The 25,058-nt window shown below is 47.5% G+C and overlaps 1 protein-coding gene across 1 annotated transcript; it reads left to right on the top strand.

Moving 5' to 3' along the window:
- The first annotated feature begins 337 nt into the window (after positions 1–337).
- Positions 338–23,946, top strand: FAM89A (family with sequence similarity 89 member A). Its single transcript, XM_057736042.1, has 2 exons — positions 338–689; positions 22,824–23,946. Exons 1-2 carry the CDS (start codon positions 417–419, stop codon positions 23,085–23,087), a joined length of 537 nt encoding a protein of 178 aa, XP_057592025.1. The 5' UTR covers positions 338–416; the 3' UTR covers positions 23,088–23,946.
- Positions 23,947–25,058: the final 1,112 nt, after the last annotated feature.

Below are 25,058 nucleotides of genomic sequence, written 5' to 3'. Positions count from 1 at the left end.
CGCGCAGGGGTGGGAGTGGGGCGGGGGGTAGGGGTCGGGGTTGGAGGCGAGTCGGGGCGCTGGGGGGGTGGGAGCGGGGAGTAAGGGGTGGGGTCCATGGTGAACTGGGACTCGGTGGGGGTGAGCGCAGAAGCGCTGGGGGTTGGGGTGGGTGTTAGGTGGGTGGGGCCATAGGAGAGCCAACGGAGTGGGGCGCCAAGGGGGCGAGGGCGCGGGGCGGGGACGCACTGAGGGGCGCGGGCGCTGGGAGGGGGCACGGAGAGGGGGCGGGGCGCGGGGCGGGGGCAGCACGGCAGGGAGGGGAAGTGGGCGGGGCGCCGCCGGGAAGGGGGCGGGCCGGGAGCCTGGGCCCCAGGCTGCGGCGGCGGCGGCGGCGGCAGCGGCGGAGGAGAGGGCGTGCGGTCCGGCCGGGCGCGATGAGCGGGGCCGGGGCGGCCGGCTCGGTGCGCGGGCTGCGGGTGGACGGGCTGCCCCCGCTGCCCAAGAGCCTGAGCGGGCTGCTGCACTCGGCGTCGGGGGGCGGCGCGTCGGGGGGCTGGCGGCACCTGGAGCGGCTGTACGCGCAGAAGTCGCGCATCCAGGACGAGCTGAGCCGCGGGGGCGCAGGCGGCGGCGGGGCGCGGGCCGCCACGCTGCCGGCCAAGCCCCCCAACCTGGACGCCGCGCTGGCCCTGCTGCGCAAGGAGATGGTAAGGGCGGTCCGCGGGCCGGGGCGGGGGTCCTTCCCATCCGGGCTCGCCGTCCCGGGATAGTTCTCCGGAAGTCCCCATGACGCCCGCCCGTCCCTGGCTCTGTTGCCCCAGGCGCCGGCGCCGAAAGAGGGACACTGTCCTCTCAACTACCCCCTTTTGCTTGTCCTCTCTGTGCCCGCGACTGGACCCTCGCCTAGGGAGGGTACCCCTCTCAAAAGGCAGCTTTTGGGAGACCGGGCGCGCCTAGTCCGGCCCTAGCTGGCTTAGAGACCCGGGGGGCGCGGCGTGGGGCTGGCGCTTGGCCTAGGGCGGGGGGGGGGCGGCTTGTCACCCCTCCCCAGAGGGCAGCAGACCTCCCGGGTCGGGGAGCGGCCTTCCCTGCGCGCGAGGGGTTAAGAGCCGTGCGCGATTGTGTCTTCCTGCCCCGAAAAGTTCAGCTTTTTGTCCTTGCGAGTGTAGACAACAGATTGGAACAGCCCTCGCCCCCTCCCCCGCGCCCGAGGCGGGCGCGTGCAGAATCGGATTACAGCGGAGCGGCGCCGGCCCGCAGATGGCCGTGAAAGCGACCGCTCACCCTGACCGCGTCCGCGCGGTACGCCGACTCCCCCAAGCCAGCTAGAGAAGCGCGGGGTGGTGGCGTCCTCGCCGTCTGGGTGAAGCCCGGGCGGGTTCTTCACATTGTGTCTGGGCTCCAAACAATGGGGCTTTAGTTTTTCTCAGCTGTTGGGAGGTATGTTAGGTGTTTGTGGACCAGGATGTATGAGTTAGGGCGACGCCAGAAGCAGCTCAAGGTTAGGGATTTGGGTGGCAGGGTGCCTTTCTCCAGCTGTCTCCGGGCTTAAGTCAGCCCAGACGAGAACAGAAAAACTTCCTCCTTCTAACCCTCCCGCAGGCCCCTGATCACCTTCCCTTGGCCACCGTCTCTCTTTTTACTTAGTGCAGGTTTTCCCCCTCTCCTGGCACAGGTAAAAACTTGGTTAAGGAAATCTAATATTTGAAAACTGCTTTTTCCCCCAATAATAAATTTGCCAAACAACTTATTGTCGGAGTCCTATAAACATGCATCTAGTGCCTTAAGATATTATTTAGAAAAAATCAATTTATGCAGTTTTTTCAGGAGCATATCTGTTCCGAAAACTAAGCATTAAGTCTAGAAAAACACCTTAACACCCTTTACTCAATTAGGTATTGTCTGCCCACTCCGTGACTGCCATGGACGTGATTTTCAATTCTCTCTGAAAAGATTTTCTAAGCTTCTTACAGACTTAAATTCCAAGCCAACTGTTTTTAATTTATTAGTAAACATTAATCAACACCAGCATTGTGCAGCTGGTAAACTGTGTTTTAATAGATAAATCTACACCCAGTATGTTTACAATCTGAACTTGGATGCAACATAAATACGGGGGTGAAATAGGAAGACTCATCCCGATTAAGTTACTGGAACAGAGACAGGAAAACCTCAGGCCACTCCTGTTGTGAAGCTCTCTCTGCTTTATAAACATGCTCTGGAGGCTTGCATACTCCCAAGTGGTAGCTTGGGAGTAAACGTGCCCTTCCCTAAAGTATTTTTCCAGGTCCCTCCTGGTGCAACTGAAGTACAGCCACAGCCTTCTAATTATGCCTTGGACCAGAGCTCTCTCTAAGCCTAACTATCTGAAGCACAAAGAAAACAAACTGCCATCTTGGGTCTGTCTGATACTTAGCTGCGATAAAGAGAAAATATGGCTACAGGCCTTGACACGTCCCTTTCAAGAAATGTCACAAGGTCTTTAGAAGTACTCTGTTTTTTTGGCTTTTTGAAATTTCCTAACCTAGGGCAGTGTGGCCTGAGTGGTCACCTCAAACTGAAGCTCCCAGTGGGGGGCCTTGCAAGATCAGAATTGAGAATTCATGCTGGAATTATCTGCCCAGTAGTTTGTGTTGATCTATTGATATTTAATTTGAAGGCCTGAGGTCAAATCTCTGCCAAGGGACCTAACTAGAAGTCCTCGCAGAATATATTTGGTTCCTTTTTGAGAAGTCTTGTGCAAGTACAGAGAGAGGGCCAGCTGCCAGCAGCTGTAGTAAGGAAGGTCTCAGAAGAGAGCCGCGAAACCAGACCCAAGCGCGCTCCTGTTAGAACAGCGCAGGAGTGGACATTCCAGCTGTAAGAGGACGGGGGCTGGGGCCACGTGGGTTGCGGAAAGCCTCAAGTAGCAAAGGAACGGGTTAAGCAGGAGAGCTGGCTTTGAAGAGTAGCTGCGATAGCAGGGTGCTTAGGAGGGTGAGCTGGGGGTGGGGGTGGGGGGGCGCTAGAGGTGTGCTCAGAGCTGGTGAGAGGCTCCAGCAGTATGGGTACCTGGGAATGTGAAACAAGAATCAAATAGGAGCTGCTTGTCTGAAGCAGAATCTGCAGGAATTGCTGATTAAATACTAGCGTCCGGGACGGTGATGCTAAGGAACCAGAGGTGACTTAAGTTTTTTGATGGGAAGCACAGCTAAGCAAAATGATGGAAAATTACAGTCCCAGCACCTAGAGACAAGCACTGTTAGTATTTGGGGATATCTCCTGGTAGGCACCATGTAAATGCTTTCCTCACATTTTCTTATTTAATTTTTATAACTTCTCCACGAGATAGATACTGAAAGTCTCTATTGTTACAAATATGACTCAGAATTTAAGTAACTCATCAAAGGTGACAAACTCAACCAGATGTGTCCGGCTCCAAGACCCTGTTTAATCACTGTATTTTACTGCCTTCGGGGGGCATATATTTTTAGGTCGATGTAGACTCTAATGTCTTCTCTAGCTCCATAGTTTGCCATTACATGGCATAATAACCTTGATCAGCCATCGTTGGGAAAGTGGGGTCATCGCAGCAGTCGGGGAGTCAGCGGGAGTGGCTGCTTATGGGGGAAGCTGGTGCCATTACATCAGCAGAAGAGTATGTAAAACATTTCAGAATGGGGGGCTGGAAGCTGGCAGAGTCTGGCCTGGAGATAACTGATTGACGGACAGTGAGAGCAGAACCTGGGAAGCTGGTGTCCAGGGGCGCCCGTGTGGGCAGAGGTTCTGTCCCATGACTGGCGACGCCCTGCTCTGCTCTGAGTGCTGGTTTCCTGTCCTAGTAATGGGGTTGCCCTGAGGTTCTGGGCTGCTGTGAGTTCCCTTCGCCGCCCCCAGCGAGCCCATTTGGAGAGCTGCGAGGGTCACACAGATGCTTATTGCTCTTTAGACCTGAAAAAGTCCTTTAAAACAAGAAGCTGAGATTGGGGTTTTTTTCAACATCAGAGAATATTTTTGGGTCTTATTCAACAGATGTTGGCCAGGTGTCCGTTAGTTATAAGGTGCTGTGGAGGGTACAGGGGTGAATAGGAACTTTCTAGGTGTTAAGGCACTTATAACATCTGGCAGAGGCGGCCATCTTTACAGCAATACGATTGCTGTAGTTTAGACCGCTTGTCATTTTTCATGAGTCTGAAGACTCTGTATTAGTAATAGACTCAATATGAACCAACTCTTGCAAAAGGAGAACATTGTAGGGCTGCATGTGTACAGAGATAGACTAGAACCAGGGTTGATGGAGAACCCAGGAAGGCCACTGTATTCTTCTTTCCCCTGCTTTTTATTTTTTTTTTTTAATTTTTTGCCTACATTTTGGAATGTGGCTGCCAACAGTGTCCACACTCCCATGCTGCTGCTGCTTTTTTTTTTTTTTTAAATATTTATTTAGTTGAGCCGGCAGGCAGACTCCTTAATTGTGGCTCGCTTGCCGGCTCCTTAGTTGCAGCAGGAGTGTGGGATCTAGTTCCCTAACCAGGGCTCGGACCCGGGCCCTTATCCACTTACTTATCCAAGTAAGTCCCTCAGCCATGCTTCTTACTGCCACTTTGAAAATACTGTGTGGCAGGAGGCCAGCAGGTCCAGGTTGGGGGGTGGTCTGGCCAGCCTGCGCCAGCTATTGGTGACCGAGGACAGATGGTGTGACCAGGTGGATGGGGTGTGGTGCAAGAAAGAACCGTTTGCAGAAATGGAGGAGGGGCTGCTGCTGGACAGCCAGAATACTAGATACCTGCCGCAGACCTCTTTCTGGATAAAAGTACTTTGCCCTCAAGGGCCCCATCGTTTGAAAGATTTTTGTCTGCCATGTTGACAGGCTAGCTTGGCTCAGGAGATCTCGGTTGGCATGCCAAATCCTTGCGGGTGGTTGAAGGACACACATGACCCTCAGGGTCCACAGGACCCCGGCACACACCTTTCCCTGCAGGGCTCTTCAGAGACAGTCGTCAGGGCCCAGCAGCCCTGTAGGGTTAGCGCATCAAGCTTAGGTCCTCAAAAGCGTCCCATGGAAGCGCAGAGATGGAAAGAGAGCCTTAGCCTTGGGGACGGAAGATGGTGGCGTCTCTGAGGATGCTTGAATTCCGTTTCTCAAACCACCAGCAGCACATTCTAGTAGCTTTGAAAACTCATTGTCTGTTGTTTTCTTTTTTTCTTCAAACCCTCCAATAGTTACTTTGGTCACCCACCTGTGCATGAGTGGGCGGTCGACCACACAGAACTTTCGAGTTCCTGAACTGCAAAGGTTTGGGTGCAGAATTTAATCTGAGAAAGAGGGTTTGATTCCTGAAAGCAGCCACACTTAATCTATCCTGCTTTTTAGTTGAGACAACAACTAAATGCCTAATGAGCTTGTCCAGGAAACTGAATTCTAGGAGAAGGCACGAGCTTGAATAGCGCAAATCCCCACAGAATTCTGTCCTCATCCTACACATGAAACCAGGGCCTCACAGAGGAGGTTTGCGTCTTTAAATGGGTTTTGGTTGGAGGGCCAGTCTCGATTCAGGTGTGCGAAATAAGAGCATCCGGAATAAGAGCATTAGGTCAGCAGTGTTCTTGGTTGACCTTGGTCAGAGGAGACTGGGCATGGCCACTGGCCTATAATACTGTCTTTTGTGTTTTCACTGGTCTTCTCAGCAGCATGGCTTATCGTGGTGTTCCCCAAGTGGACCAGCAGCCCCAGAATGCCCTGGGCTGCTTGCTAAAAATGCAGATTCCTGGGCCCCTTCCTATACCAGCAGAATCAGAATGTGGGAGAGGCAGAGTCTGCATTTTTTTTTTTCAGAAAAATATTTTCTTTATTTTTATTGGGGATAGAGTTGCTTTACAATGTTGTGTTAGTTTCTGCTGTACAGCAAAGTGAATCAGCTATACGTGTACATACAGCCCCTCTTTTTTGGATTTCCTTCCCATTTAGGTCACCACAGAGCACTGAGTAGAGTTCCCTGTGCTATACAGTAGCTTCTCATTAGTTATCTGTTTTATACATAGTAGTGTATATATGTCAATGCCAATCTCCCAATTCATCCCACTCCTACTTCCCCCTTTGGTGTCCGTATGTTTGCAGAATCTCCATTTTTTTTAATTAATTAATTTAATTTGTTTATTGGCTGCTTTGGGTCTTCTAGTTGCGGCAAGCAGGGGCTACTCTTCATTGTGGTATGTGGGCTCCTCGTTGCCGTGGCTTTTCTTGTTGCAGAGCATGGACTCTAGGCATGTGGGCTTCAGTAGTTGTGGCACATGGGCTCAATAGTTGTGGCTTACAGGCTCTAGAGCGCAGGCTCAATAGTTGTAGTGCATGGGCTTAGTAGCTCTGCAGCATGTGGGATCTTCCTGGAGCAGGGTTCGAACCTGGGTCCCCTGAATTGGCAGGTGGATTCTTAACCACTGCGCCACCTAGAAAGTCCAGAATCTGCATTTTTAACAAGCTCTTTAAGAGTTGGGAAGCTCATGAGCTGGGCTTCAAGAGCTTGAATTCTATTATTAAATTATGTGATATAACTTGGGCAAGCCGCTTCATTATTTTAGACTACAGGACCCTTTTAGGAAAATGAGAATTAAATGCCATAAAGGATCCGTTTGGCAATAGTAATATAATTCTTTTTTTTTTTTTTTTTTTTTTTTTTTTTTTTTTTTTATTATTTTATTTTATTTTTTTGGGGGGGTACACCAGGTTCAATCAACTGTTTTTATACGCATATCCCCATATTCCCTCCCTTCCTTGACGCCCCCCCTCGGTTCCCCCCCACCCTCCCTGCCCCAGTCCTCTAAGGCATCTTCCATCCTCGAGTTGGACTCCCTTTGTTATACAACAACTTCCCACTGACTATTTTACAGTTGGTAGTATATATATGTCTGTACTACTCTCCCGCTTCTTCTCAGTTTCCCCTTCACCCCCCACCCCCTCCCATACCTCGAGTTCTCCAGTCCATTCTCTGTATCTGCTTCCCTGTTCTTGTCACTGAGTTCATCAGTACCATTTTTAGATTCCGTATATGTGAGTTAGCATACAATATTTGTCTTTCTCTTTCTGACTTACTTCACTCTGTATGACAGATTGTAGTTCTATCCACCTCATTACATATAGCTCCATCTCATCCCTTTTTATAGCTGAGTAATATTCCATTGTATATATATGCCACATCTTCTGTATCCATTCATTTGTGGATGGGCATTTAGGTTGCTTCCATGTCCTGGCTATTGTAAAGAGTGCTGCAATAAACATTATGGTACAAGTTTCTTTTGGGATTATGGTTTTCTTTGGGTATATGCCCAGGAGTGGGATTACTGGATCATATGGTAGTTCTATTTGTAGTTTTTTAAGGAACCTCCAAATTGTTTTCCATAGTGGCTGTACCAACTTACAGTCCCACCAACAGTGCAGAAGAGTTCCCTTTTCTCCACACCCTCTCCAACATTTGTTGTTTCCAGACTTTGTGATGATGGCCATTCTGATTGGTGTGAGGTGATACCTCATTGTGGCTTTGACTTGCATTTCTCTGATGATGAGTGATGTTGAGCATCTTTTCATGTGTTTGTTGGCCATCTGTATGTCTTCTTTGGAGAAATGTCTATTTAGGTCTTCTGCCCATTTGTGGATTGGGTTATTTGCTTTTTTGGTATGAAGCTGCATGAGCTGCTTGTATATTTTGGAGGTTAATCCTTTGTCCGTTGTTTCATAGGCAATTATTTTTTCCCATTCTGAGGGTTGCCTTTTAGTCTTGTTTATGGTTTCTTTTGCTGTGCAAAAGCTTTTAAGTTTCATGAGGTCCCATTCGTTGATTCTTGATTTTATTTCCATGATTCTAGGAGGTGGGTCAAAAAGGATGTTGCTTTGATGTATGTCAAAGAGTGTTCTGCCTATGTTTTCCTCTAGGAGTTTGATAGTGTCTGGCCTTACATGTAGGTCTTTAATCCATTTGGAGTTTATTTTTGTGTATGGTGTTAGGAAGTGTTCTAATTTCATTCTTTTACATGTTGCTGTCCAATTTTCCCAGCACCACTTATTGAAGAGGCTGTCTTTTTTCCATTGTATACTCGTGCCTCCTTTGTCAAAGATAAGGTGCCCATATGTGTTTGGGCTTACTTCTGAGTTCTCTATTCTGTTCCATTGATCTTCCTTTCTATTTTTGTGCCAGTACCATACTGTCTTGATCACTATGGCCTTGTAGTATAGTTTGAAGTCAGGAAGCCTGATTCCACCAACTCCATTTTTCCTTCTCAAGATTGCTTTGGCTATTCGGGGTCTTTTGCGTTTCCATACAAATCGTAAGATTTCTTGCTCTAGTTCTGTGAAAAATGCCATTGGCAATCTGATCGGGATTGCATTGAATCTGTAAATTGCTTTGGGTAGTACAGTCATTTTCACGATGTTGATTCTTCCAATCCAGGAACATGGTATATCCCTCCATCTGTTTATGTCATCTTTGATTTCTTTCATCAATGTCTTAAAGTTTTCTGCATACAGATCTTTTGCCTCCTTAGGCAGGTTTATTCCTAGGTATTTGATTCTTTTGGTTGCAATGGTGAATGGGAGAGTTTCCTTAATTTCTCTTTCTGCTCTTCCGTTGTTAGTGTATAGGAATGCAAGAGATTTCTGTGCATTAATTTTGTATCCTGCTACTTTACTAAACTCATCAATGAGTGCTAGCAGTTTTCTGGTAGAGTCTTTAGGGTTTTCTATATATAGTATCATGTCATCTGCAAAGAGTGATAATTTTACTTCTTCTTTTCCAATTTGGATTCCTTTAATTTCTTTTTCTTCTCTGATTGCTGTGGCTAACACTTCCAAAACTATGTTGAATAACAGTGGTGAGAGTGGACACCCTTGTCTTGTTCCTGTTCTTAGAGGGAATTCTTCCAGTTTTTCTCCATTGAGAACAATGTTGGCTTTTGGTTTGTCATATATGGCTTTTATGATGTTGAGGTAATTTCCTTCTATGCCCATTTTCTGGAGAGCTTTTATCATAAATGGATGTTGAACTTTGTCAAAAGCTTTTTCTGCATCTATTGAAATGATCATATGGTTTTTATCCTTCAATTTGTTGATATGATGTATCACGTTGATTGATTTGCATATATTGAAGAATCCTTGCATCCCAGGGATAAACCCCACTTGATCGTGGTGTATGATTTTTTTAATGTGCTGTTGCAGTCTGTTAGCTAGTATTTTGTTGAGGATTTTTGCATCTATATTCATCAGTGATATTGGTCTGTAGTTTTCTTTTTTTGTGACATCTTTGCCTGGTTTTGGTATCAGGGTGATGGTAGCCTCATAGAATGAGTTTGGGAGTGCTCCGCCTTCTGCAATATTTTGGAAGAGTTTGAGAAGGATAGGTGTTAACTCTTCTCGAAATGTTTGATAGAATTCGCCTGTGAATCCATCTGGTCCTGGGCTTTTGTGTGTTGGGAGATTTTTAATCACTGCCTCAATTTCTGTACTTGTGATTGGTCTGTTCATGGTTTCTATTTCTTCCTGGTTCAGTCTTGGAAGATTGTATTTTTCTAAGAATGTATCCATTTCTTCCAGGTTATCCAATTGATTGGCATATAGTTGCTTGTAGTAGTCTCTCATGATGTTTTGTATTTCTGAGGTGTCCGTTGTGACTTCTCCTTTTTCATTTCTAATTCTGTTGATTTGCATCTTCTCTCTTTTTTTCTTGATGAGTCTGGCTAATGGTTTATCAATTTTGTTAATCTTCTCAAAGAACCAGCTTTTAGTTTTATTTATTTTTCTTATGGTTTCTTTCCTTTCTTTTTCATTTATTTCTGCTCTGATCTTTATGATTTCTTTCCTTCTGCTCATTTTGGGGTTTCTTTGTTCTTCTTTCTCTAGTTGTTTGAGGTGTAAGGTTAGGTTGTTTATTCGATCATTTTCTTGTTTCTTAAGGTAGGACTGTATTGCTATAAACTTCCCTCTTAGAACTGCTTTTGCTGCGTCCCATAGGTTTTGGGTTGTTGTGTTTTCGTTGTCATTTGTTTCTAGATACTTTTTGATTTCCTCTTTGATTTCTGTAGTGATTCCTTGGTTGTTTAAGAGTGAATTGTTTAGCCTCCATGTGTTTGTATTTTTTGCAGTTTTTTTCCTGTAATTGATATCTAGTCTCATGGCGTTGTGGTCTGAGAAGATGCTTGATATGATTTCAATTTTCTTGAATTTGCTGAGGTTTGATTTGTGACCCAAGATGTGATCTATCCTGGAAAATGTTCCGTGTGCACTTGAGAAGAAAGTGTAGTCTGTCGTTTTTGGGTGGAATGTCCTATAAATATCAATTAAGTCGAGATGGTCTAATGTGTCATTTAAAGCTTGTGTGTCTTTATTTATTTTCTGTTTGGATGATCTGTCCATTGATGTAAGTGGGGTGTTCAAGTCTCCCACTATAATTGTGTTACTGTCGATGTCCCCTTTTATAGCTGTTAGCATTTGCCTTATGTATTGAGGTGCTCCTATATTGGGGGCATAGATATTTACCATTGTGATATGTTCTTCTTGGATGGATCCCTTGATCATTATGTAGTGCCCTTCCTTGTCTCTTTTAATAGTCTTTACTTTCAAGTCTAATTTGTCTGATATGAGTATTGCTACTCCAGCTTTCTTTTGACTTCCATTTGCATGGAATATCTTTTTCCATCCCTTCACTTTCAGTCTATATGTATCCCTTGGTCTGAAGTGGGTTTCTTGTAGGCAGCATATAGAAGGGTCTTGTTTTTGTATCCATTCAGCCAGTCTGTGTCTTTTGGTTGGAGCATTTAATCCATTTACATTTAAAGTGATTATTGACATGTGTGTTCCAATTACCATTTTCTTAATTGTTTTGGGTTTGTATTTGTAGGTGTTTTCCTTTTCTTGTGTTTCCTACTTAGAGAAGTTCCTTTAGCACTTGTTGTAAGGCTGGTTTGGTGGTGCTGAATTCTCTTAACTTTTGCCTGTCTGGAAAGCTTTTGATTTCTCCCTCAAATCTGAATGAGATTCTTGCTGGGTAAAGTATTCTTGGCTGTAGGTTTCTCTCTTTCAGGACTTTCAGTATATCCTGCCATTCCCTTCTGGCCTGCAGAGTGTCTGTAGAAAGGTCAGCTGTTATCCTGATGGGTTTTCCCTTATATGTTGTTTGTTGCTTTTCTCTTGCTGCTTTTAATATTTTTTCTTTGTGTTGAATTGTCGTTAGTTTGATTAATATGTGTCTTGGTGTATTTCTCCTTGGGTTTATTCTGTATGGGACTCTCTGTGCTTCTTGGACTTGGTTCATTATTTCCTTTCCCATGTTGGGGAAGTTTTCCACTAGAACCTCTTCAAATATTTTCACAGACCCTTTCTTGTTTTCTTCTTCTTCTGGGATGCCTATAATTCGAATGTTGGTACGTTTAAGGTTATCACTGAGGTCTCTGAGGCTGTCTTCTAGTCTTTTTATTTTTTTATCTTTTTCCTGCTCTGTGGCGTTTATTTCTTCCATTCTATCTTCCAACTCACTTATTCGTTCTTCTGCCTCAGTCATTCTGCTGGTTAGAGCATCTAGAGTATTTTTAATTTCAGTTATTTTGTTATCCATTGCTGTTTGTTTTTCTGAGTTCTTATGAACTGTTTCTTGTACTTTCTCTAATTTGTTATCGAGATTTTGTATCATTTTTACTATCATTACTCTAAATTCTTTTTCAGGCATTTTTCCTATTTCCTCCTCATTTATTTGGTCTTGTGGGTTTTTTTCCTGCTCCTTTGCCTGCATGGTGTTTCTTTGTTTCCTCATGGTTGTCCAAGCTTTTGGGGTTGCTTGTCCTGGTGATAGAGGTGTTTATAGAAGACTGTCCAAGCCTCAGACTAATGTCCGAGTATTGGATTAGACGAATATTCAGTCGGCTATGTCGGGCTCCCCGCAGTCCCATCCGGTGTCCGAGGCCGTCTGCTGGTGTTCAGCTGGTTCTCTGTGGGAATGACTGCGTCCTTCCGTGCATTCCCAATGCATCTGTGGAGAGGGATGCACTCCACGTCTCTCTACTTCGCCGCCATCTTTTTCTCCTCTCTGTGTGACTGTCTGAGCGTCAGTTTTCGGCCTGTCTCTCTTCCTCCCTGAGTTAGAGATGGCTCCAGCCGGGCGCTCGGCTCTGCGGAGGGAGGTCCCGGAATATAGTAATATAATTCTTTCCCCTTGTGTTTTTATGGGTCGTCACAGTGCCTATAGATGTTTGCTCTGTCATAAAATAACATGTGCACAGGGGCAGGGCCTCCCTAATACAGTATGCTTGATGTCCCTGAGGACCTTTGCGCAGCTATACCTGCTTGTTGTAAATCCATTTACTGCAAAGAACTGGGAGCTAAAAAGGAAGAAGGGGATAAGTTTGCTGTTCTTGGACTTGGTTCATCAAAAATTTGGCTGTCTACAATAGTTCTTAAAGATTTGAGGCCGTTATTACCTTGTGTAGTACCTATCTCCAGCCCAGCATCCACCCAATGACAGCAAAAGCTAGAAGTGTTTATGATAGTTTATGCATGTGAAAGACTTGTGTCTTTGGGGTCATTGGCCTTTCACTTTCAAGTTTATCCCTAAGTGAGATTATGCTTACAGTCTTAGGATTTGAAGATGTAAAGGATTGAAAGATATTTTTTTGTACCACTTTAAACTTTTATCTATTACTGTGCCTCCCCGTAGAGACTATAAGTTCACATTTTTCCTAACTCGTAAGTATCTCATGAACAACACAACCCTTCTGCTTTTTCTCCCCCTTTTGGTTAAAGGCATTCATCTGTTAAGTGTGACTATGAAAGTGCCCCAATTTGTTCGCTCTTTGGGTACCTCTTCATTTACAGAGCCAATGCCCCAGGCCCGTCTGCATCCTGCAGCTATCAGTCCCTCCCGCTCTGGGCCCGGGCCTGACATTGCTGTGGCTCTTCAAGGCCAGGTGGGCATGGATGTTCAGAGAGCGCTCAGGAAGAGGACCATGGCCCTTAGGCAGTTTCTCCCACTCAGCAGCAGTTGGCAGCGGTACAGTTTTGCTCCTGCAGTGCCTACCTCAACGCTACAGCGACTTGAGAGCCCAGTTTGAAAAGACATTTTTCAGGATCCTGGGTAGGAAACCTTACAGACAGACCACAGAGTCCCTGAGCAGGAAACCAGCCCTGAGACTGGCTGAGTCAGATATCTCCCCCTCTTGCCCAGTCCTCCTCCAGAGCCCTGGCCTGCGGTTCACCTCACTCCTCGCCCACCTTCTCCAGGTGTCTCCAGGGGATAGGTAGGCAGGGCTCACAAAGGTTGCCCCTTCTTTCCTGTGGCTCATTCCCCCACAGGCACAACAGAGATGTTCGTTCTCCCCCAGGAACTTTGGAGGCAGAAAAACCCCTTAGCCTTCCCTGTGGTTCCACAGAAATTCGTTAAGAGATGTGGCTTTTCAGCTTTATGAGCACTCTCTGTTCACTTCCTTGATTGGCCCTAAAGAGCCATGGGCTGGCCTCATTTTGCAGGTGGAAGAATCCCGTCCTCAAGGATTCAGAGAGGGAGGTGCCGTCCTTGACCAGAGAATTGGCGGGGGCGGGGCGTTGTCTATCCTCTGACCAGTGCTCTCTAGGGGAGGGGTCACCTCTGTGGGATGCCAGGCCTGTCCCAGCCTGGGGAGGCTGGGCTAAGGAACATTACCAGAATACATACGGAGACAAGACACTTGGAAAGAGGGTGTTTGGTGTATTCTTAGGTTGTTGACTGTACTTAGGATTGGCAATAAAATAGCCAAGTTCTTGCAGATAAAGAGAACCGACAAGGTGTTGAACATCCCTTATGACCACAGATGTGCAGATTAAAACAATAAGGTAGCTTATTGTTTTATCTTAGCTAAAAGATCAGCAAAGATTGAAAAGAAAGATCCTAGTGATGGTGTGGGTTTGGGGAAATAAACACCATAAAACAGAATGGACACTGACCACTTTCTCTTGCTTTTTATGTCAGCTGTCTAAAAAAAAACACTAGGTACGGACATGAAGCTTTCTGTATATTGTCCAAGAACTTGGTTTTCTGACTTTTAGCTTCGGATTTTCTTCCTTAACTGCATCTACTCTTGCAGAGAGGCAATTTCAATTAGTTGGATATCATTCGAGAAAATGACGAAATGCAAGCTAACCTTCAAATGTGTGTTGAGTTCCAACGTGTCATAAGTCGTGTTTTTTCCTCTAGTCCCACCTGATTTTTAGCATCAACTGTATCCATGTCTGTATTCGTCGTCTTGGGTGATGAACTTTCAGGACTTGGACACAGAAATCCTTGATGAATGGTCTGTTGTTTGTAGCCTCAGGACTGGGGAGGGATTGGAAGGAAGGCATCCCATTCCCCTTCTCTGCCTTCTCCCCAGCAATTTCATTTTCATAAATTTATCTTACAGAAATAGTCACAGAAGAGAATAGCAGTACTTGTACAAGAATATCTTTTGCAGTGATATAGAGTAGTATTCTATAATAATAATATATAACAGTAATAGAATACAGTATAATTGTTGAAAAGAATGTGGTAACTATGTAAATGAACACAGGTGTTCAAGGTTTGGGAAAGTAAGTTACAAAACAGTACATGTGTACATTTGTGTATGCATAGTGTCTTGAGGGATATATGCTAAACAGCTAAAAGTGGGTATGTTTAGAACAATGGTTCTTAAATTGTGGTCTGAGGACATCTGGGGGTTCCCAGATCCTTGGTGGGGGGAGGAGTCTGTAATTATGTGGTGGTCATATTGACAGATGTGATTTTCCAAAATAGCACCTAAGGAAATCTATCAATATTTGGAGGATCGAAATAGTTCAGTGGATCAATTTTCCACATTTTTCATATAACTAACGCTTGACGCGTGGTTAAAAGATCCATTCCAAGTCTAAGAGTGGTGAGTTTTAATGAAACAGTATGAAAAGCTCATTGGCATAGTTTCAAGTTCCACACTGGAGCCACCTTAAGAATAGTGTCAAAGAAGAATATCCACAATTACCTGAAAGGTGATTAAAATACTCTTTTTTCCCCAATTACATATCTATGTGAGGCTAGGTTTGTTTCGACCAAAAAAGCACGTTACAGAGGATCAAGTACAGAAGCAGATAAGCCAGACATTAAAAAGATCTACAAAATCTCATTTACAAAAATGTTATTTATGATAGCAATGGTATAGGTTTTTGAATGGATTAATGTTAAAGTTTGTCTGTTTTAATTTCTAATAAGGTAATTATTGATAGGTATAACCCACATAAACAAGAGCTCTTTGGGACCCTCAATAATTTTAAGAGTATAAAGGGGTCCCAAGACCAAAACATCTGAAGACCACCGCTTTAGAGTATGAAATTAGGGAAGACTGTTCGTATAATTACGAGGCACTGAATTTTTAATGCAATTAGAATATTTTATTTTTCTAATCGGGAGAGAAAGTAAAGGAATGTGCAAAGAAAGACATTTCCTAAAGAAAATGGTCCATTGCTTTTCATCTCTGCCTAGCACAGAATGAGAGGAAATGGGCTACATTGGTACTATCATTACTTTAGGTTGGAGATGAACAAGAATGTCTTCATGAGAACTGCCAAGTTGCAGAATGGGCTCCATCCATGAGCGTGGATGCCTTCAGGTGTAAGCAGAAAACTCCACTCAAACTGCCCTTCCTGGTCGAGGAGTTTTGGGGAGCGTGTAGAGGTGGGCTGAGCTTTGGGTCTGGCTTAATGCCTGGCGCGGCCATGCACTTGGACTGTTTGCTGTCTCTGACTCACCAGGGCTCTTCCGAGGCAGCCCTCAGCTCGGTGGGGCTGCAGTGTTAACAGGAGACGAGGCTGACTGATGTGCGTTCCCCTGGGGAGGAGCCACGTGCGGGATGGAAGCCTGCGTAGGGAGCCCAGAATCACAGCGCGCCACCGGGGAGCTCAGGGTCCTGCAGGGGCATCTCTCTCCAGCTGGGGCAGCTGAATTCATAGCTCTTTCTCTAGTAGATCAACACCGAGGAAGATTTTCTCTTTGGTTTTCCTTTCCTAAACAGTACGCAGGTCAGCATCCTTCTGTCAACACATCCTTTATTCAGAAATCAGGTTATGATCCATTAAAGTCACTGCTTTTTTTAAAATTACATTCCAGGCCTGCGGATGCACACTAGACACTCATTAAGTTTGGGGCATTTACCAAGTCTTGTCAAAAATAAATTTACAAGCCATGCGTTATATATGCTTACTCATTCATTACGTTTTAAAAAGATAGCTTTAAAAGTTCTCTCATGAGTTAATACATATTCATGGTAGAAAATCTGGAAAATTCAGAAAAGCCCCAAATAAAGGTCACTTGTGATCTCAGCGGCCTCTGCTGCACCACAGCTGACATGGCGGCATCTGTGTCTACGCAGGCAGGGCGAGCTGACCCTCGGGCATGGACGCTGGAGTCCCACCACCTGGTTGCAGCTCTTAGTGAAGGGCCTGCACCTTTCAGGGCTTCAGTTTCCTGATCGTAACAGATCCACGCATACCTCACAGGACAAGGATGAAGATTACCTATTTGTGTACAGCTGAGATTTTCTACTCCACAGTCCCCAGAAATGAACTGGTTAGCTGCTTAAAAGTTATGTGATACTTGAAGGCTTTTGATAGCTATTGCCAGTGAGTCCTCCAGAAAGGTTTTACAAGCATGCAGCCCTACCAGCAATGCACATCAGTTATATACTTTATTATTACTAGTTTTTAAAAATTAAGGGTAACATGCTTGCTGGAAAAAAAAAATTCAGCAGCACAGAATGCTGTAAATGTCCAGTCCTACTTTCCAGAAGTAAATTCTGCTAACGGATGTTTTCTCTTCTAGTCAAAAGCTTGCACGTGTGTGTATAGATGAATAAAGTGAGGTCCTACTAAACATAGTATTCTGTACCTGGAACTTCTGTGCCTAACAGTGTGCATTGGTCAGTGTCCTACTCTAGTACTTAGAGAGCTGCTCTTTCTTTTAAATGACCGCCTGGTTTTAATTGTATGACTGTAACCTAATTTTTAAAGTCAAATTTCTATCATCCATTATGTTTCAAACTAAACTTTCACCCGACAGACTTCTGTCCCCATATTTTGGGGCCCCCTGTACTGTAGTTCCTGATTCTATAGCTTACCTTCGGATCTATACATCCCTCGCAGGGTGAGAGGTGGGGTATTTTTCATCTTAGGCTGAGGAATCGTAGTGATGAGGAGATGGTGGACTGACGGGAGAGGGCTCGTTGCCCATGTTGGTACCAGATCTGCTTCCCCCCTGGGCCCAGGCTCCTCTGTGGAGCTGGGTATAAATAAGACCGTTTCCTTGTATGTTTGACTTGTTTTCTACTCATTGCTGTATTTGGGAAGAAGTTGCTTTTATGTCCCTTAAATGTGCTAGTGAATTACCCCAACTTTTGTTTTTAGTTTCTTAAATAAAACAGACTATGTTTCTTAAATATATTTTTTGCTTCTAAAAAAATCCTGAAATTTTTCATGATGCTTGGTTTTCAATCAACATAAATTTCCCATTACAGCTTTCTTTCCTCTTCTAAGCCTTGTATCCTAACGGTTTCTATTATAGTCTAAAAGTCAGGAAGAACTTCCTCCCCAACATCACCCTCCAAAGATATTCAGAGACTTGGTGACCCGAAACCCAGCTGGGAACTACCACCCTGTCTGAGGTGTATTCAGCTGAGCAGCCCATTGTGAATTTTTGAAAGTGTTTCGAGGGGGGTTCAGGATTGTTCGGCCCCATTGTTGGAGATGCCGTGGGTTGGTGAGCCACCTGTGTGTGCCGCAGGGAGGGTGCAGGGAGCTCTGTTTGTGGGAAAAGTTCAGGAAGGAAGCAGGAAGCCTGAACAGAGAGAGGAAGGAATCACTCTAGCAGTTTAAAGTGATGGAAATGAGTGGATTGTTCTTAATGGCCTCAGGTCTAGAACAAGGAGCTACAGATTACAGGATTCTAAATCCGGTATTTTTCTAAAATGAGCCTGTCTGAATTCAACTGTGCTTTCAAAAAGGAGCCCTGTTTTCTGAATCCAGCTGTGAAATCAGGAGAGCAGCTGTCCTTTAGGGACATGTGGGAACACGTTGCTATAGTGACAGGCTTCTCTTGCTTGCAGGATGGGGACAGCGCTGAGGGTTAGCGGGCTTGCTGAGGGCATCATGTTTTCCTGCCCCCCCCCCCCCCAACTTTTTTCTGGAAGGATGAGACGTTCTTGTTCATGGGTGATTTAATCATGTCCTCAAACATAATTGCAGTAGAGTTTTCTTGGCTGGTCCTTCTCTGCGCTTCCCACCCCCACAGACCCTCATGCCTTCAGTGTAGAGAGCCTGCTTCCTGGCCTGCCCTGAGTCTCTCTTCCAGCTGCAGATGGCTGGCTCTGTAATGAGCGCTCAGGAAGGAATCTTGGTTTTGTGCCTTCTCCTGTCAGGCAAGAGGTGACTGCTTTTTTGATGACGTGGCGAGAACCACGTAGTCTGTGGCTTTCCTCAGGGGCACCTTGGTTTGGAGCCAGGGGTCTGTGGATTCCAGCGCGACCCACTGCCAGGCCGCTTCTGCCACGAGGCATACTCTGGGAGGGCACCAAGGTCTCCACAGCGAGGCACTTTCCCTCCATCAACCAGTGTCCAAGCTTCCTCCACAGGGTTCTGTGCTGGGTGTTCAGGGACCCAAGGGGAGATGGTCCCTGCCTTCTGGGCTTGTCCTACAGTAGGAGAAGGAAGACCACGTGTGTACCTGTAGCATAAGGTAGAGAATGATCAGTGTCACGAGACAGGCAGAGAAGGCAAGGGAAAGCGAGGAGCGCTGGTGGCTGAGCCCATGCAAGTCTAAAGAGTCGGGAAGAAGCTGGGGCTGGACTTTACCATGCAGTGGGGACAGCCAGGCGACAGTCGGGGTGAAGGGGCCTCAACCTGACTGGTGCACGAGGCGCAGAGGAGAACAGTTTCAGGCCAGATTATGGGATGCTGCCTAGGGATTTTCACCTTACTTCTAGAAAATTCAAGTGAAAATGTTTAAACAACCACAGTTGGGGAAGAGGCGTCCTGGCTGGGAAGCTGGGTTGTTCCTGTAGCTACTTACCCCGTGTCCTCGTAGCTAATCTGGAGGACTGCTGGTGAATCACAGGAAGGTGAATCAAGTGCCTGAAGGAGGGCCTGAGAAGCTGGGCGGGGCGGGGTGTGGGCTTGTGCATGTGCCTGCACGTGTGTTGTGTTTAAATCCCTGTTAAATTCATCCAAAGGCTTGGCATCTGTTGGCTTGTGTAACAGGCGTGTGCAGGGCTGCGCTGTATTCCTAGGCATGTCAGACTTGGTTTCTAGGCCAGGGTTTCACCCAATGACAAGGCAGCTTTGTGAGTCACTGGCCATGCCTGTGCAGAAGGGTCCGGTTTGTGATCCGACCTCCAGCCTAGTGCGTCTCCCACGTAGGCCTGGGAGTGTCTTGGAGAACCTCGGCACCTGAGGAGGACAGCCTGGAACCTCACTCTGGGGGTAGCATGGCGTCGTGGGAAGTCAGGGCCTCTGCAGCCTGGCAGGGGTTGTAGAGCCGTGGACCCTAGGCTTCTGCATTCACCTGTGCCCGCCTCCGGTGGCCCAGGAGGGTGACAGACCTGGGCCAATAGCATGTCGCTCCCTGCTTCCTCTTTTTCCCTTACAGTTTTGGGGTCACCCAACCCTACTGGTATCAGAGTGACTCAGTAGAAGCATCTCCAGGATTCCAGATGAATGTCTTCTGTGACTTTTGGAGCAAATACTGGTGGTACTCTCTGGGATGTGTGACTTCCTTTATTAAAATTTATGTTCCTTGTATAAAATGCTAATTCCGAGCCTTGTGACTTGGTTTTTGTATTCAGATCTGGATACCGTGGAGGAGGCTTGGAAAGTCCAGAGGAAAAGACTAGATGGTTAATGGAACAGAACGTCATCACTGAGGATATTAGCTCGAGAAGACAAATAGTTTAGGGGGTAAAGGCAGTGGAATGAGATTATCCTCAAATATTTAAAAGGTGGTTAAGAAACAGAGTAATTAAATTTGTATGTGCAGCGGCACCTAGCATCAAAGGGCTCGCAGGTTTTGACTTTGTATAAAGAATAATTACACCTGTTTGAAATGAACGAGCTGGTTTGGAAGGTCCTCTTTTTGGGGGGGTTTGAAGTAAGACGTGTGAGGTCCTTTCCTCCTTGAGAGTTTGCAGTTACCACTGCTTCCCACCCAGCAGGCTGGCCGGGAGCGTGCCTCCCATGTGGCTGTGCTGGCGACCCCACCTCCACCCCTGGCTCGGGGCGGGGCGGGGGGGGGGGTGCTTCCGCTCAGGATTCAGGGCTGAGGGGGCAGAGGCGTGAGGCGGCTCGCGGGTGCTGCCATTCCTTTCCAAGGTGGGCCCCTGCGGGCCAGCAGAGTGGAAAAGAACAGAGAGGAAGGAAACAAGGGTGGCAGCCGCTCTTTAAGGAGTGGAACAGTTGGTCTGCAGTGCTCTCGCAGCTTGGACCCGGGCTGGCGGGCGCCCAAACCGCGCGGCACCCTGGATGCGGCACGGCGCCCTGCTGGCCTGAGGTTCCCGGCGCCCAGGGCAGTTCATACACGTGGCCCAGGAGAGGCAGATACTCACGTCAAGAACCCAGGTTCTTCACTGGAACTGGACTTCAGGATCACGTGGGTGATTTTTAAAACACAGATGTCAGGGACCCGCTGTTCCCCTGGACGTACCCATGTACATGTGCACTTTGTGCACGCACACACACACATGCATACGTACACTCACACACTCAAACTCATTAGAAGACTGATGGCGTCAGGCCCGACCGTGGGACCTTGTGGCTGGCCGGTCACCTCTTGGTTTGCCTTCCCTGCTCAAGGTGTCCTTTGGAGAGTAGGAGGCCTTGGGGCAGGTCTGCCCTCTCAGAATCCCTCAGGAAACTCCTTCTCCCAGGTGATCGCCATTCATTGAGAACTAAGGAGCAGTGGTTTATGACAGTGGTCCCCAAAGCCCCGGTCCGTGGACCCGTATCGGTCCGTGGCCTGTTAGGAGCTGGGCCGCACAGCAGGGGGTGAGCGGCAGGCGAGTGTGTGAAGCTTCATTTGCGGCCCCCCCCCCCGCTCGCATTACGGCTTGAACCAGCTGTGCCCCGCCCCCCGTGGAAAAAATTGTCTTTCAGGAAAGCAGTCCCTGGTGCCAGAAAGGTTGCAGACCACCCATTTATGACAGAGCCCCCGGTGTTTGCATAGCCGCAGGTGATCTGGTCTAAAGCCTCCACTTATAGGCAGGTTGAGGGCAAGGGCCTCAACAAAGCCATGGAAAGTGCTGGAGCTGGGCCTGGAGGCCCTGCCCCCAGCTTATGATGAGGTCTGTTCCTGGGAACAGCTTCTTTAGGAGTTCTAGGGTAGAAGGAATTCTAGAATAATGGGAATCGCTCCAGAAACAACAGGTCCTGCCTCTCCATCTGGGTCTTCCTTTGAGCGTCTTGGCTAGTACGCCAAGTCCGTGCGAGTGGCTCTATTTCTGTGGTCTGTTTAGCTGGACTGTAGAAGTTGCTGGTGACTGGGAGTGGTTGACGGTGTGGAGAGTGACCTGGAATTCAGCACCCAGTCTTGTCACCCGATGACCGCTCCTTACTGGGCCCTAGCTTCCCTTGTGTAGAAGACCTCATTGCTGGTAATTATAAAGACTAAATCCTCTGACACTCCCTGTGATTTTCTGTATACTCTTTCCCATGCATCTTGAGTGCTTTAGCCTAGTGCTTGGTACATGGGAGGCATTTGATTCCTGTTTATTTAAAAGGTTGATATTTCATGCAATCCACCCAATAGATTAAGAGAAATGACTCCACTTTGTTATCATCGAAGGCATAGAGGTGATAAATAACTTGCTCAAAGGCCAAGAAGCAGAAGGCAGGTGTCCTGGCGTCTTGTTTAGAGTTCCTCCCCTCGAGCCCCGGAGAGGTTTGCTGTCCAGCAACATTGCTCAGTGTCCCCGTCCCAAGTGGCCCCAGGCCTGCTGAGTCAGAATCTGCAGGCTGAACGAGATCCCCAAGTGGTTCTCAGGCACAGGAAATAGGCTGCCTTTCTAGGGGAATTAACCTTTCTCCCTATGGGATTGATGGAAACAGATGCATCTCCTGTCCTGACTGTGCTCTTTTCCCTGGGATGGGCCACGGGGAAGGGAGGAACCTGAAGATAAACATGTGGCTTTTAAATGTTCTTGGTTCTATCATCACTTGTGAAAATAGTTCCCAGGAGAATCTGTAGAGGCCCCAGGTCTTGCTAGGCCAACTCAGTTGCTTGCTCTGGGGGAGTGATGCTGCAGCCGTCTCAGGAGGAGATGTCCTCTGGTCCAGATGAGAGGGAGTCTGACTACTTGTGAGCCTGGAGACTGAGCTGGTCGGAGGGTCACAGAATGTAACACTCCCTGGTTGGCCACTGGCATTGGCAAGGAGACTGTTGTCCCAGGGAGGAGAGACGGCCGTAGCAGGGCAGGCACATGTGGGTCTTCTCTGAATCCAATCGTGGCAAGAGGAAATGACACCCTTGAATCCTGGTGTCCAAAGTGAAGCCAGCTGGGGCTTCCGGAATGTGCAACACTGTTGCTTGGAAGGGCGTGCCGGAGTGCCAGGGGACATTCAACAGGCCAGGGCCCGCTGCCCCGCAGGTGTGCGCCTCCCCTGACACGTTGAGTAACGTTTGAGGTGTGGGCATCACGTAATTAAGGTTTTCCCAAAACTGGAAATCCACAGTGTTCAAGTGATGCTCTGAGTCGTTTGCTGCTTGGAAAGAATGCGCTGGCACGAGCAGATTGCTGGCTGAGTGCACAGCGAAGATGACACTCCAGTGCTGACTTCTCATTTTTACCTCCCCGCCCCTTCCCTCAAGGTTGGCCTCCGACAGCTGGACATGTCCTTGCTCTGCCAGCTGTACAGCCTCTACGAGTCCATCCAGGAATACAAGGGAGCGTGCCAGGCAGCGTCCAGCCCAGACTGCACTTACGCCCTGGAGAACGGCTTCTTCGAGGAGGAGGAGGAGTATTTCCAGGAGCAGAGCTCCCTCCGCGATGGGAGGGAGCGAGGCCCCCCAAGGGACCTGTCACTGCCCGTCTCCCCGCTCCCTAGCGGTGACTGGATCCTGGAGTCCATCTAAAGGACTTGGGAGGGAGGCGACTGTCAGCGTGTACTTCTCCTCTGCTTCCCCTTTGTGGGCGGTCCTTGGGCCTGTGGGACCAGCGCTGCCAGTTTAATTTGCAGGCAGGGACATCTGACTGGGTGCAGGGCCGCGGTCTGTTTGGAGAGCCACTTTCTGCTGGGGTGACCTGTGGTCAAGGATTTATACTGAGAGCATAACGAGAGGATCCCTGGAGAAGACCTTCTCGGGTGTTTTGTGCAAGATGAGAGGACTTGTATGTAGCTAGCTACTTTCTTACAGATAGGGTTTGCCTCCAGTTTGCAGTGTATGAGAGCTAACATTTCGCTGCCGCCCTTCTTCAGTACGCTCGGCAGCCTTTCTTGCTGTTTCATGAGCTTTGAAGCCACTTGGGTAAGCTTTATTTATTTGTAAGCTGCATTACTAACTGTCCAGGTGACTCAGTAAAAGCTTTGTACTGAGCAAGTGAACATTTCAGGTCACACCAATCAAGAGAACTGCATTCTCTTAACCTGTCAACAAATGTGGGTACATTCTTTGTCCATCAGATATGGGAGGAAGGAAGATAGGACAGAGATACCTCGAGTGGGGAAAAAAACTGGAGCAAGCTATGTTTGGTATCAGTTACTGTAAGGTGGTGAGCATTTTTGGTTTTAAAGATTCTGAATGTCAGCTAGTGTGTTAGAAAGCAAAGTCTTCCACTCAAAACGGTGATCACCTTAAGCCTTACTATATTTATTAAAGTCTTTTATGAACATGTTACACTTTGTAGGTTGCAAGCGAGGATAAAATGCTAAACTGTCTGTGGTCGTGTATCGATATTACTTTGGTCTGAATTAAAAATCGTCAACTTCCGTAACTTGAGTGCGTTGAATCCAATCAACTACTGAAAGAAGACTGCAGTTTGTTTTCTTGCCGTGAAGAATTTGAAAGAAGCTTTATTCCCCTCTCGGCTCCTTCTTGGAGTTGGTTTGGCAGTAGACTGCGACTTGTAATTAGGTCCCAGTGCTGTTCAGTCATTGAATACTCTGCACCGCTGGCTTTTCTTCTGCCCTTTGGTGCAATAATTGTTTATTAGCGCCTCTTTGGGGTCAGGGAGAGGAAGTAAAACTCACCATCGTGAACTGGCATGTTGACAGCCTGTTACGTACACAAGCCCGTGTCAGGAACTGGGGTGAGACGCACAGAAGGAAGAGCGTTCCTGCTCATTTCCATCATTAAAATGAGGGGGTGGCAGTAAATTGCCTTCAGCACGCGGTGTGACTGTTCGGTGGGGAAAACTGAAGTGGTAAAACCAGGTGAAGTCTGGTGGTTGTCTCCTGAACCTCTTCTTTCGAGGGGGCCCCCGCTTAACAATGAGTTGAACCTGAGATCAGCTGTTCTCAACCTTGACCACATGAGAATCATTTGGGGGAGCTTTTAGAACAATATTGAGCCGGGATCAGGACTCCCCCATTGTGTGTGGCCCCCCCACCACGTCACTCTGATTTAATTAGTAAGGAGTGAGGCCTGGGCGTCTGTACAGGTCTAAAAATTCCCCAGGTGATTCTAACATGAATCTAGTTGCGATCTAGTTAAAAGGTAGCCCACGGAGCAGGTGTCACTGGAAACATGGTGCAGAATCTCAGCCCGCCCGGCCTTCTGCCCCAGGCCCTGCACCTCGACAGGATTCCTCCCACGATCCCTCTGCACCACGTTCCAGAAGTGCTGCTTGACCGGCCCTGCACCAACCCTGCTGCTCGGAGGGCGCTGCGGCCCCTCCCTGCAGCGCTAAAGAGCTGCCTGGCCTGCCCCTGCGCCACCGTCTTCTCGGAGAGCGGAGCTGGCAGGGCTGGCTCTGTCTCGGGGAGCCCTCTGATCCAGGATGCGCGCGTGCTCTGGGGCTGCCGCCTCTGGCTTCTTCTGGACCCGCCGTGACTCGTGGTGCCTGTGAGTTCCTGGGCGCGTGTCTCTTCACTGCGGGATAGCCAG

Source organism: Hippopotamus amphibius, chromosome 5 (genome assembly GCF_030028045.1).
Source record: "Hippopotamus amphibius kiboko isolate mHipAmp2 chromosome 5, mHipAmp2.hap2, whole genome shotgun sequence".
NCBI classification, from domain to species: domain Eukaryota; kingdom Metazoa; phylum Chordata; class Mammalia; order Artiodactyla; family Hippopotamidae; genus Hippopotamus; species Hippopotamus amphibius.
Note: the sequence above shows the minus strand (reverse complement) of the source record. Positions and strands in the feature narration are given on the sequence as shown.